This window comes from Tyto alba, unplaced genomic scaffold (genome assembly GCF_018691265.1).
Source record: "Tyto alba isolate M040663 unplaced genomic scaffold, T.alba_DEE_v4.0 Super-Scaffold_12, whole genome shotgun sequence".
NCBI lineage: Eukaryota > Metazoa > Chordata > Aves > Strigiformes > Tytonidae > Tyto > Tyto alba.
The window spans coordinates 929,215-942,447 of record NW_024881274.1 but is presented as its reverse complement, the minus strand read 5'-3'; the positions used below and the strand labels follow the sequence as shown (position 1 = coordinate 942,447).

Genomic DNA, 13,233 nt, shown 5'->3' with positions numbered 1-13,233 from the left:
GCTTGTGACCATAAAGGGGGGATTTTTTCCCTATTCCAATTCTGTCTTGAACCCCAAGTCTGGCTTTCTGTCCCTTCTCATTGCCAGAAGAGAAGGGAGAGAGAAAGCTGCTGTGTGGTGGTTGGCTGCCGACCAAGCCCAAACCACGACACCTTACTTTCTCCTACCGTCCTGTTGAGGAGGGAGAGGGAGTGAGCAAGCAGCTGGCTGGGTGTCTGGAAGTCAGGCAAAGTCTCTTTGCTTTTGCAAAACTATGGCAATCAGGAGCGCCATGAGTGTTTGTCATTTACACGCTTTTTTCCTGCTTTCTATCTGCGCCATCAGGAGCAGTCTCCTTCTCCCACTACTTTTCCCCTCTGAGGATGGTGGGCAATGATGTCAAATGGCTTTTGTGCTTGTGTACGTGGTGAGGTGGATGTACTCAATGCCCCATCACCAAACTAGCAGAAGGTTGGTACAGGCTCCAAAGGAGGTCAAGGCCTGAGCTATGGCCAGGACTTGTAATTTCCTGAGGGTAAAAAATCTGCTCTTATGGAGTGTAGGGCTGCAACTTTGCCTTCTGTTTTGCAGAGCTACGACACACTCCAGACATGAGAGTTGTCCCAGCTTTTCCAAAATGCCAATACAATCATAGGTCTGCAAGTGTGCACAGAGGTTTTAAGTTGTCCTGCTTCTGTTCTGGCTCAGGCTCTTGTCTTTCAGATGTCTGGGGTCAAGCTGGAAAGGGAAGTCAGTGAGTGTACTGGTTTTGCCTGGGATAGAGTTAAGTTCTTCCTAGTAGTCTGTATGGGGCTGTGTTTTGATTTGTGCTGAAAATAGTGTTGATAATATAGGGATATTTTAGTTGTTGCTGATCAGTGCTTACCCGGCATCATGGCCTTTTCTGCTCCTTAGACTGCCCGCCAGCAAGTAGGCCAAGGGTGCCGAAGAAACTGGGAAGGGTCAGAGCTGGGACAGCTGTCCCCAGCTGACTAAAGGGGATTCCATACCATATTGACGTCAGACTCTGCAATAAAACTGGGGGGTGAAGTTGGTGGGGGCTGCATTGCTTGCAGACTGGCTGAGCATCAATCAGTTGGTGGTGAGCAACTGATTTCTTTTGCATCACTTATTTTTGCTTGCTTCATTTTCCTTTCTGAGAAAAGGTCACATTTGTGCTTGTCGTGGTTGGAGCCTGGTCAACAGCCAAGCACCCCGCAGCCGCTCACCCACCCTCCCTACCACCTGGCAAAGGGGGAGGGAATTGGAGGGGTAAAGGGAGACTCACAGGTTGAGGTAGAAACAGTTTAATAATGGTAACGAAATGAAAACAATGACAGCAACAGAAAATATAAATGGGCAACGCCCAATGCAAATGCTCACCACCTGCTGACCAATACCCAGCCTGTTCCCAGCTAGCAATCCCAAAATACCAAGATCCCACAATCGCAGTCCCGGAAGAGAGAGTCCGCCCACCCCGCTTGCCGATCACCCCCTCCTCTATATAGTGAGCATGACGTTACATGATATGGAATATTTCATTGGCCAATTTGGGTCTGGTGCTCTGGCCGTGCTCCCTCCCTGCTTCTTGTGCACTTGCACATGGGAGGGGCATGGGGTGTTGGAGAGCCCTTGAAATCTCAGCAGCAGCTGAAAACATCAGTGTGCTATCAGCATTCTTCTCATACCACACCCAATGCTGAATCCAAAACACAGCACTACTCTAGTTACCTAAAAGAAACATTAACTCTATTCCAGCCCAAACCAGGACAATGCTATACATTATAAGGACAGTTTACACCACCTGTGTGCATTAATGATGGTTTTGGGATGTGTAAAAAATGACCCACGGTGTGTGGATGGAGCAGAACTTCCTCTCTTATGGGGATTACAAGATACTGTACACATGTATGCTATGTCAAAATGGAGGGGGCTTAGTCTGCGCAGCATCAATTCTGATGTCCCAGAATCAGCAATTGGAGGCGGTGGGGAGTCTGCTTGTCCCAGAAACACAGGCCTCTGCATTTGTGCGAGTACAGCAGTGAGGCATTGCTCCATAGAGAGGGGATAAGGCTGGTCCAAGAACGCCTAGGAAGATGACCACGCTACTAGAGAGCTTTAAGCATTTTGTAATTCTTGTTAATGTATGTGAGGACATCTCTAGCTGAGAAGGAGTTGTCAAATGCCCTCTCAAGGAGGATGTCTAACCCTTGAGAGACAGGGAAAATCACACCACTATGGCTGTAGAAATGGTGGTTTAGCCACACCCTGCCCCTACTCAGCTCACCTGACTCTCCAAGTGCTCTCAGCTCTGCTCACGCCACCACTGCAGTCCCTGGCTGCTGGAGATCTCTCCTTGCCCCTTGCCTGCTCCCCAAGGCTTCCTGTGATCAGAGAGCCTCTGTCCTCTTAGCAGCAGCTCTTTCAATAGCGGACTACTGTGCTGAGGTTCCCCTGAGCCTTTTGCTCTCCAGGGAGAAAAGACTTAACTCCGTCAGTCTTTCCTCATAGGAAAGGTACTCCAGCCCTTTGATCACCCTTGACGCGTGCAAGGAGGTGGCAGCAGGCAGCAGTTCAGGATCGGTGGAGGTTGAGTCTGGGCACTCACATCCCAGCAGTGGAAGCCCCTGTGGGATCGTTTTTGGAGGACAATGGACACATCAGACAAGAGCAAGACTTCAGGTACATCGCAAAAGGGATGTGAAAAGAGGAAGAAGAAAAGAAGAAGAGAGTGCTGTACAGCTGGTGAATGATGAGAACATTTTGACTTTCTTTGGCCAGAAGCCTTGGGAGCAGTAAGCGGGAATGCAGAAAAACAAGATAAGGATGCTGAGATCTGCCTGAAGAAAACATGCCAGGCTACGGTTGATGGGAAACATCTGGCCATTTCTTAAACAGTGGAAAGTTTTCTACCTTGAGCTAAAAGTGTATAGAAGATTGTGTTTGTACTTGTAAGATTTAATTAACCAATAGGCTTTTGGATAGCAGTAACTAAATTGCAGCCAATGAGTTGTCGGAAGTATTATGGACAGGGGGTAATAAACAATCAAAGGTTAGTCTTAGGCACGTAAACAGTGTGTGAAGAATGCATGTAACCAATCAAGCCTTCTGTTTATGAGTGATCAGTTGCTAGGAAGACTTATGAATGCACTTGTATCGGCAATAAGGGGATTTTGATTTCTGACTCATAGAGTTGCCAGAGTCCGTGATACTGCTCAAGCCCCCACCACCAGAACATCAGCAACCAGGTTTTCCCAGGCAATTTAGCCTTGGAATCTAATCCATCTGATCATCCCAGAGCGAGCACCATTTTCCTGCGCAAGTCTCCAGAAGAAGCGCCTAGAGAAGAGCCGGACTAACAACTGTGTTTCTCATGGGCAGCTTGCAAAAATATAGAGCTCGTGCTCAACAACATTCACAGATGATTGCGCAGTCACTCCACCTAATCCCAGAAGCACAATCAAATGCCACATTAGCAACATGCTACCACATCGAAAACAGGCACTCAGATGGTTGGGTATTTTTGAGGAAAAACCTCATCCTCGCACAAAGGAAGTAGACGGGATGTTTTGGCCACACTGGATCCAAATTACCTCCCCTTCCTGACAGGGGAGGTGGAGAAGCTGGACGGCAAGAGAAATTTAGAGGAACAGAAATGGGAGGTGGAGTGCCACCAGAGGGGCTCCAGTCCAAGAAACGTCAGGAGAAGGACAAGAGGGAGTGCCCGGGAAGTGCCTGGGAAAGAGAAGAGGAAGGGCTCAAAAGTAAAAATGACCCCAACAAAAAGGGCAGAAGGGCCTTGTTTGTAGACCACAGTGGGGCAAGCTCAAAGCGCAGGAGCCAAGGTAGTCAGCAGCTCTGAGGAGCAGCTCAGCAGTGACTGGAACGTAGACCCTTGGTGGGAAAATTCCCACCATGTCAGAGCCTTCTTATGCTCCTCACAGTGCGGCACTTTCAGCATGTCAACCAATGTGTTCTCAGCAAGCCAGACAAAGGGCCAGCCCTCAGCTACGCTAGCTCTAAGTTGGGTTGGTCCAACTATCCTACACCTCACAGCAGAGCAACGTCTGGACCCGTGTCCCTATAGTCCAATGCAGATTTATTGTGAGGTCCTTGCATTCTCTCTCTCTGTGCACACAAAGCAAGAAATGGAGGGTGCAGCAGGCAGAGAATGCATTTCAGTGCTCGCTTTCCAGGCACCTCTCTGCCAGGTCAAAGCTAGCACCATGCGGCTGTAACTTCCAGTCCAGCCACCGTACTTATATCAAAGGGAACCCGCTACTCTGTGCAGCTCGTGAATACACCGAGCAAGAGTCCCCTTGCACACACCCTCATGAGGGTCACACAAGCACAGAAGGACACACGGTTTCCCATGCACACCTGCATGGAATCTTGCCAAAATCTCTGTGCTCACCTCAGGCCAGCATACAGTCAAGCACAAACAACAAAGCATGTGCGGGAAACCATCAGCAGCTGGGGACTCTGTTGAGGAGACACTGGGGACCACCTCGGCAGAACCGTACTCAAGCACCCTGGGAAAGGACCGGGCCCCAAACGTGCTCCTGGTCTTGCCTGAGGACCTGCAGTGACTGCACCAAGAGGAGAGGAGCCAAATGAGCCCAGCAAACTTGTCCTCCGAACACTGCTAGTGTTGCAACGGGCTCAAAGCCTCCCAGCAGAAGCCCGCCTGTGTGAAACAGTGAGCGACCATCAGAGAGGGATGGGTCAGCAAGACAGAAGGCATGTGGCGTGTCCTCTCTCATGCGAGTCCTTGGGCACACTCGGACAAGGAGCACAAGAGCGGTGCACATTTCCTGACAACTTTGTCACAAACAAGCCCACAGGATGACCCAGGTGCAAAGCCCCGGCCTGCACGGGATGCCACCAGCACTTGAGTCGAGTCTTCCTCCTGCGCTGACGTATTTCTGCCCCCGAAACTCTTGGGCCTCTCATCCCGGTACTTGCAGAAGCCTTCATATGGGAAAGCGCGTGACATAAGCCAGGAAATGAAAAGGCAGCAGTGCAGGAAGCCAGGACACAGCCCATGCCATTAGCTGGGATGGTTTGCATTTGGCATGAGCTCGCCAGGAAATTATTACTTCCACAGAGGGTGCCTCTGGGCCCGAGGCAGTGCTGGACGACTATAAAAGACAGCCCAGCTCTCTCCTCTCTCATCCACTTCTCTCACCTCCTTCTCCTTGGGAACCAGGTGAATGTGAAGCCTCTTCTCCTTCTCCTTTAAGATCAGGTCTTTCCTCCGTGTATGTCTCAGGTGACACGGGCTGTCCTAGGCCAGAGCTGGGAGCTGCTTCTCATGAGAGATGGAAGGGGGGAGAAGTTCTTCTGCAGAGAGAGCCTGGGACTGAGTGGAGGTGGATCCGGGGCTTTAAGCTGGGCAGTGTATGCTGGGCTCAGGGGTGCCTCAGCTCCACTGTGGTTGGGTGCGTTGCTTCTTCTCACGTGCCTCTGTTTTCTGCTCCCCGCTGCCCTGTCCCCCAGGTGCACCTCCGGCCCCGAGACATGTCCTGCTGCAGCCCATGCCAGCCCTGCGTGCCCTGCTGCCAGCCCTGCGGCCCGACCCCGCTGGCCAACAGCTGCAATGAGCCCTGTGTCAGGCAGTGCCAGAGCTCCACCGTTGTCATCCAGCCCTCCCCCGTGGTGGTGACCCTGCCCGGCCCCATCCTCAGCTCCTTCCCACAGAACACCGTTGTGGGCTCCTCCACCTCCGCCGCCGTTGGCAGCATCCTCAGCTGTGAGGGAGTCCCCATCAACTCGGGGGGCTTTGACCTCTCCTGCATCACCAGCCGCTACTGTGGCAGAAGGTGCCCCCCCTGCTAAAGCTGCTGGCAGCGTCCTTGGGCACGACCCTCTGAGACTTCAGAATATGGTGCTGGACAGAAGATAGAGCTTTGGACCTGGCTTCTCCTGTGGAGGGTGGCAGGGAGTGGCCAGCCTGCGCTGGCTAGAAGCGTGCTCTATGTTTATTTTTCTTCTTGCACTCTCTCTCTCTCTCTTTCTTTTGCTGTAACTATCTCCTAACACCAGCCTACCGGGAACCTGTTGGCCTCCCTCCCTCTGCAAGGCAGGCAGACGGACACCCTGCCAGAGCTTCACTGCATTGTAGTGCCTGGCCCTGTTGCCCCCTGGGAGCCACCTCCTTTTCTTCTTCAGACTCATTAAAGTTGTGCTGCATCCAAGCCCACGCCTCCGAGTCCTCCTTCCTTCTGGGGCAACTCTTCCAGTCTGCTCAGGAACAAAAAGGGGCTTTTTGGAGAGGATGCGTTTGGGCGCAAAAGAGCACCCTTCCTCATTCCCAGGGGAAGGAGAGGGTAGGACTCACTGCACCGGGTTGTCTTTTGTGCCCTGTGCCCTGGAGCTGAAGGAAGACATCTCTGGCTGCGCCACAGCCAGTGGCTATCAGTCTCTGCAGCCTTGCTGCCTCCCTTCCCAGGTGGGCCTGGAGCACTGGGCCCTGGACCACGTTCTGTGAATGAGGAGCCCAGCAACTGCTGCCCTTGAGTGAGGAGCCCACGGCTGCTGAAGGCCAATGGATGAGGTCAGCAGCCCCTCCGGCTCGCGGAGAACAGCCCTCCTCACGCCCCGGATGCACCTCTGCTGGGGAAGGAGGTTCAAATAGATGTAGTCTCCAAGGGGCAGCAGGAGTTGCACTGGGAGAACAGTGTTGCCTGGGGACAGCCCACAGTCTCATCTCCCCCCTTTCCCTCCCCTCCATCACGCGATCTGTGTTCCATGGCCAGTGCACACTGGCACAGGCACATGAGATCGGTACCTCATACAGTCCTTCAACACCCGGCAGGGCCCAGCTGCTGTCCAGACATGCAGGGCTGAGGTAATTCACAAGTTAGTACTGGTATCAGCCACAGATTGGAGTCCCTGCTGACAGCCCCATAGGCCACTGCAGCTCCAGCAGAGCACCCACTGCCCAAAGACCCATGGCTGCTCTCTGCTACTTTGTCTCCTCCAAGTCTCGGGCAGCTTTTCTGGGCCCCTAAGGCTGCACCACTGTCAGGTCCCAGCTGTGCTCTGGAATGGCTCTGTGCAAGAGCTGTGGCCCCTCCATCCCCACTGGGCCATCGTGGCAACTCTGGGACACGCTTCTGTGCTCAGCATCTTCTCTGATCTGCCTCTGCTGGGCTATTCCCAGCCCTCCCGCGTTGGCTGGTGTTCTCAGTCACTGGCTGGACCAAAACACTTGGCATATTAGAAGCCTTGGTCAGGAGGAGGTGCCGAGGCAGGAGGACAGCCTTGCACATCTAGAACTCTGGAGACTGCCTTCGCCAGAGGAAGAAGGTGAAATCCAGGCAGAGGTTCTTTCTGCCTGGAGGCTCGGTTAGGAGAGCCTTCATCTGCTTCCTGGCCAACCAACTGCAAAGTGGGGTGAGGAAGGTGTCGAGGCACTGACCCCATCTTCCCTGCTGTCAGGGTCCCTGAAAGCCCAGCTCTGCAGGCCACAAGTGGCACGTAGCATCAGCTCCTTGAATATCCCTGCAGGAAATCCCCACTTTATGGCCATCGTCCCACCATTTACAGGCAGGAGGTGACTGGGTGGGCAGACAGCAGCAGTGCCCAGGGCATCCCCACAGCAACTTGGGCTCTCTGCAGCCCAGTGGACACCTGCCTTCTCATGGCTTGTTTCATGGGTCCGTCTTCCCCGAGTTTGTGCGAACAACTTGGGGCTTTGCTATTAATGCCAACATCCAGGTATGCTTTTCAGTCGTACTTGAAAATTTCCTTTTAGATGCCAGCCTGCCTTCAGCCCTGGGTAATGCTCCAAATCCTGGCATGCCCTGGTTATATGTGGTCTCCTGGGTGGAGAAAAAGAACTCCCAAAGGCACCGCTGCTCTCCAAAGAATGGCTCAGGCATGCAGTACCCAACGGAACACTTGTGGTCCCGCTCACACTCCTCCTGCCTGCAGTTCGGGCCAGAGACACTGTCTTTGTTCATCTCACTAAGCGCTGGGCAGCTTCTTGCTTTCTCCAGAGACCAAGGCTTCACCTCCTCCTCATAATGAGCCCTGCTGCCCAAGCACTGGGGTCAGCTGCCAGCACACATGCATCTCCAGTCCCTCTTCACTGTGTGCGAGACCCCCTATGGGCAGCCCTATGGGTCAAGCATTGGTTGTGTCCCAAGGAAATGGCGGTACACGACAGGTACCAACCCAACTGCAGCACAAACTCTGGGGATGACCCTGCCCCTACTCAGCTCACCTGACTCTCCAAGTGCTCTCAGCTCTGCTCACGCCACCACTGCTGCTCACACGCAGGCCAGGGTCTTCACAGCACTGCAGTCCCTGGCTGCTGGAGATCTCTCCTTGCCCCTTGCCTGCTCCCCAAGGCTTCCTGTGATCAGAGAGCCTCTGTCCTCTTTGCAGCAGATCTTTCAATAGGGGACCACTGTGCTGAGGTCCCCCTGAGCCTTTTGTTCTCCAGGGAGAAAAGACTTAACTCCGTCAGTCTTTCCTCATAGGACAGGTACTCCAGCCCTTCAATCATCTTTGACGCAAGGGGGTGGCAGCAGGCAGAAGTTCAGGGTCGGCGGAGCCCAAGTCGGGGCACTCACATCACAGCAATGGCAGCCCCCACCTACAGAACATCAGCAAACATAAACGGGCCATAAATCAGTGTCTGCTCTACCGTAGAACTTCATGGGTGGCAGGCAGGGCCGCCCTGTCGTCTCACCACAGGATACAGGGGGGTCTCTGCTCTGGCACACCTCCCACCTCCTTTCTATCTCCGTTCCTCCACTGAACTTGGTGTTCACGCAGCTGCTGCAGCTCCTCCTCACAAGTCTGATGGCACGTCACCATGTCCCTTCTTAAATACGTTATTGTAGAGGCTCAGATGATTGGCTCAGGTTTCCAAACAGAATTGGAGTTGGCTTGGAGCTGGGAGATCTTCGAGAAGCTTCTCACAGGGGGCCTCCCACATAGCCCCCTCTCCTGCCACCAAAAATACTCCACCGCTCACTCAACCCAGGACATAAGTTGAAAAAGATAATGGGTCGATGTAAAGACAGGGGGATAACTTAACAGTTACCAACACAGGAAAAACAGGCTAGACTTGGGGAAATTTCCTTTAACCTATTACCAATGAAAAATAGAGAAGCACTCCATAAGAGCAGGTTTTTGCCCCTCAGGAAACTACGAGGCAGATTCCTTTGGGAAAGTGCCCTGAGGGTTCAAAGGGGCCTAGGGAGATCATGAAATACAGCAGTTAAGATATGATGATAATAACACTAAGGAAATCACAATAATTAATTCAAACCATTTCACTGCCAAAAGAATCTACCAAGGACTTTAGATGGCTGTATTTTTGGAAGATTTTTTCCAACTCTTTAAATGCAACAAATTATACGATTTTCCAAAGTTACATCTGTTCCTTAATGAAGACTGGACTGATTCCAAAATACCTTCACTCCACCTCCAAAGCTTCTTCACATACACAACTTCCTTCGTAACTCCCTCTATTTCCTCCAACATTAAGCAGCACAGGGGATGTGCATTGTGGGGTTGCGGTCAGTACACAAGTCTCTTTCTGCACAAAGATGGACTTTGCCTGAGTTGATCCTGAACAAATATCAAGGTGTAGGTGGTTTCTTCTAAATCACAAGTCCCTGCCTTCCCAGACACAGTTGCTAGGCCATCAGAATTTGTGATTTTATGGGGGCTACATAAGTCCTTGTACTTGAAAATCAAAGAAGATTGACACAGTGCTGTTTGACTCACCCTGTGGCACCCAGGGTCAGTCCTATATCTCACCGCCGAGCAACACCTGGAGCCCAGTGCCTTTGGACCAATATCCCTTTGGTGCAAAGTCTCGTCCACTGCCTCGCTCTGCACGGGGCTGGAGACATGCAGAAGTGCATCTGGCATTGTCAGCTAAATGAGAAGCCTGTGCCCCGTCCCAGTCACCAGCAACACTACATCATAAGGGCATTGATTCAGGGACAATAGCCTGCGTAAGCGGGCAGGCTTTCTTGGCCTTCCTCCATCTATGTAGAGCAAGAACTGGCGGGCACAGGAGGCAGAGACTGCACTTCAGTTCTCTGGGCACCTCTCTGCCAGATCGAAGGCACCGCTCTCCAACTGCAGATGGATTCCCCTGGCATAGGCAACCTGCTACTCTGCGGTGCTCATGGACACAACAAGGGAGAGTGCCCAGGCTATGACCTGCACATGCCCTCACGATGAGGGTCACACAAGTACAGAGGGACACACGTGTGCTCACACATGCCTGCATGGAGCCATGAAAAACTTTGGGCGCTCACATAAAGCCAGGAAACCACCGGCAGCTGCAGACCCTGTTGTTGAGATGCTGGGGACCACACTGGCAGAACACAATTCGAGAACCCTGGGAAGAGAGCAGGCCCCACTCATGATCCTGGTGGACACGAGTGCAGCAAATTTGTCTTCAGAGTACTGTTAGTGTTGCAATAGTGCAATAGAGAGATGGGAGCAGGAGGTCAAAAAGCATTTGGCGTGTCATCTCTCATGGGCGTCCTTGGGAACACTCGGACAAGGAGCTCGAGAGCGGTGCCCATTTCCTGACAACTTTGCCACAAGCAATCCCACAGAAATGACGCAGGTGCATATCACCTGACTGCACATGATGCCAGAAGCACTTGAGTCGAGTCTTCCTCCTGAGCTGACGTATTTCTGCCCCGGAAACCATTGGGCCTCTCATCCCGGCACTTACAGAAGCCTTCATATGGGAAAGCGCGTGACAGAAGCCAGGAAATGAAAAGGCAGCAGTGCAGGAAGCCAGGACACAGCCCATGCCATTAGCTGGGATGGTTTGCATTTGGCATGAGCTCGCCAGGAAATTATTACTTCCACAGAGCGTGCGAGGCAGTTCAGGACGACTATAAAAGACAGCCCAGCTCTCTCCTCTCTCATCCACTTCTCTCGCCTCCTTCTCCTTGGGAACCAGGTGAGTGTGAAGACTCTTCTGCTCCTCCTTCAAGATCAGGTCTTTCCTCCGTGTATGTCTCAGGTGACACGGGCTGTCCTAGGCCAGAGCTGGGAGCTGCTTCTCATGGGATATGGAAGGGGGGAGAAATTCTTCTGCAGAGAGAGCCTGGGACTGAGTGGGGGTGGCTCCGGGGCTCTGAGCTGGGCAGCGTATGCTGGGCTCGGGGGTGCCTCGGCTCCACTGTGGTTGGGAGCGTTACTGCTTCTCACGTGCCTCCGTTTTCTGCTCACTGCTGCCCTCTCGCCAAGGTGCACCTCCGGCCCCAAAACATGTCCTGCTGCAGCCCGTGCCAGCCCTGCGTGCCCTGCTGCCAGCCCTGCGGCCCAACCCCGCTGGCCAACAGCTGCAATGAGCCCTGTGTCAGGCAGTGCCAGAGCTCCACCGTCGCCATCCAGCCCTCACCCGTGGTGGTGACCCTGCCCGGCCCCATCCTCAGCTCCTTCCCACAGAACACCGTTGTGGGCTCCTCCACCTCCGCCGCCGTTGGCAGCATCCTCAGCTGTGACGGAGTCCCCATCAACTCGGGGGGCTTTGACCTCTCCTGCATCACCAGCCGCTACTGTGGCAGAAGGTGCCCCCCCTGCTAAAGCTGCTGGCAGCGTCCTTGGGCAAGACCCTCTGAGACCTCAGAATATGGTGCTGCAATAGAGAGCCAATCGCCTTGCATTAAGAGCTTCAGGACATTGTTTCCTTCTTGCACTCTCTTCTCTCTCTCATTCCTTTGCTGTCACTATCTCCTAACACCAACCTAGCGGGGACCTGTTGGCCTCCCTCTCTCTGCAAGGCAGGCAGATGGACACCCTGCCTGAGCTTCACTGCATCTTAGTGCCTGGCACTGGTGCCCCCTGGGAGCCACCTCCTTTTCTTCTTCAGACTCATTAAAGTTGTGCTGCATCCAAGCCCACGCCTCCAAGTCCTCCTTCCTTCTGGGACAACTCTTCCAGTCTGCTCAGGAACAAAAAGGGCCTTTTGGAGGGGATGCATTTGAGCGCAAAAGAGGACCCTTCCTCATTCCCAGGGGAAGGAGAGGGTAGGACTCACTGCACTGGGTTGTCTTTTGTGCCCTGTGCCCTGGAGCTGAAGGAAGACATCTCTGGCTGCGTCACAGCCAGTGGTCATCAGTCTCTGCAACCTTGCTGCCTCCCTTCCCAGGTGGGCCTGGAGCACTGGGCCCTGGACCATGTTCTGTGAATGAGGAGCCCAGCAACTGCTGCCCTTGAGAGAGGAGCCCACGGCTGTGGGAGGCCAATGGATGAGGTCAGCAGCCCCTCCGGCTCTTGGAGAACAGCCCTCCTCTCGCCCTGGATGCACCTCTGCTGGGAAAGGAGGTTCAAATAGATGTTGGCTCCAAGGCGCAGCAGGAGTGGTGCTGGGGAAAGAGTGATGCCTGAGGACAGGCCACAGTCTTAGCTCCCCCCATTCCCTCCACTCCATTACTTGATCTGTGTTCCATGGCCAGCGCACACGGGCACAGGCAGGTGAGGCCAGTACCTCATACAGTCCTTCAACACCTGGCAGGGCCCAGCTGCTGTCCAGACATGCAGGGCTGAGGTAATTCACAAGTTAGTACTGGTATCAAACAGATAGGAGTCCCTGCTCCCTGGAAACACAACAGCCCCATAGGCCACTGCAGCTCCAGCAGAGCACGGTGAGGAAGAAGTGGCTCTGGGCTCTAGCCAAGATAATTTCTCCTACCCATGTCAACCTGGTTCCTCTGAAGACAAAGCGACAGGGTTGAGTCCTTCACTTGTCAACATGGTACATTAATTTCATGTTGTCAGAGATGAACTCATTGCTCCAGAAGGATGCTCAGCTTACTGGGTGTCTCACCATAGTTTATTCTCCCCTGGGCAAAGACACTGGCAGTGTTCTCTCCTCTTCTGAATCACACTTGATGACCTCTCCAACCACGGTCTACATTATTGAGGCAAAAGGGATTGCTTAGTCTGGAGAAAAGGAGGCTCAGGAGAGACCTTGTTGATCTCTACAGCTACCTGAAAAGAGGTTGTAGCAGGTGGGTGTTGGTCTCTTTTCCCAAGTAACAAGTGATAAGATGAGAAGAACCAGCCTCAAGCTGTGCCAGGGGAGGTTTAGATTGGATGTTAGGAAAGATCTCTTCCCTGAAAAGGTGTATTGCAGAGAAGACTAACATATTTTTCAGAGAAAATGTGATACAGCATGGCTAATAGCCTTTTTCTTTCTTAGACTCGATCACTGAGTGAGGCCCATACTGCAGGCAGGGACTGGCAAAGACTGCAGTG

The 13,233-nt window shown here is 53.1% G+C and overlaps 1 protein-coding gene and 1 pseudogene across 2 annotated transcripts in view; both read left to right on the top strand.

The window, feature by feature from the left end:
* The window catches only part of LOC122152817 (feather keratin Cos1-2-like), a 28,575-nt gene extending 22,399 nt beyond the window's left edge, over positions 1–6,176 (top strand). The window contains exons 1-2 of one of the 2 annotated variants that reach the window (XM_042787149.1): positions 5,228–5,251; positions 5,479–6,176. In XM_042787149.1, coding sequence (XP_042643083.1) covers positions 5,243–5,251; positions 5,479–5,817 — 348 coding nt within the window. In that variant the 5' untranslated portion in view covers positions 5,228–5,242 and the 3' untranslated portion in view covers positions 5,818–6,176. Of the gene's footprint in view, positions 1–5,227; positions 5,252–5,478 lie in introns of those variants that run through there. The other variant, XM_042787150.1, reaches the window with a different exon arrangement.
* Positions 6,177–10,806: 4,630 nt separating this feature from the next.
* Positions 10,807–11,871, top strand: LOC122152814 (annotated as a pseudogene).
* Positions 11,872–13,233: the final 1,362 nt, after the last annotated feature.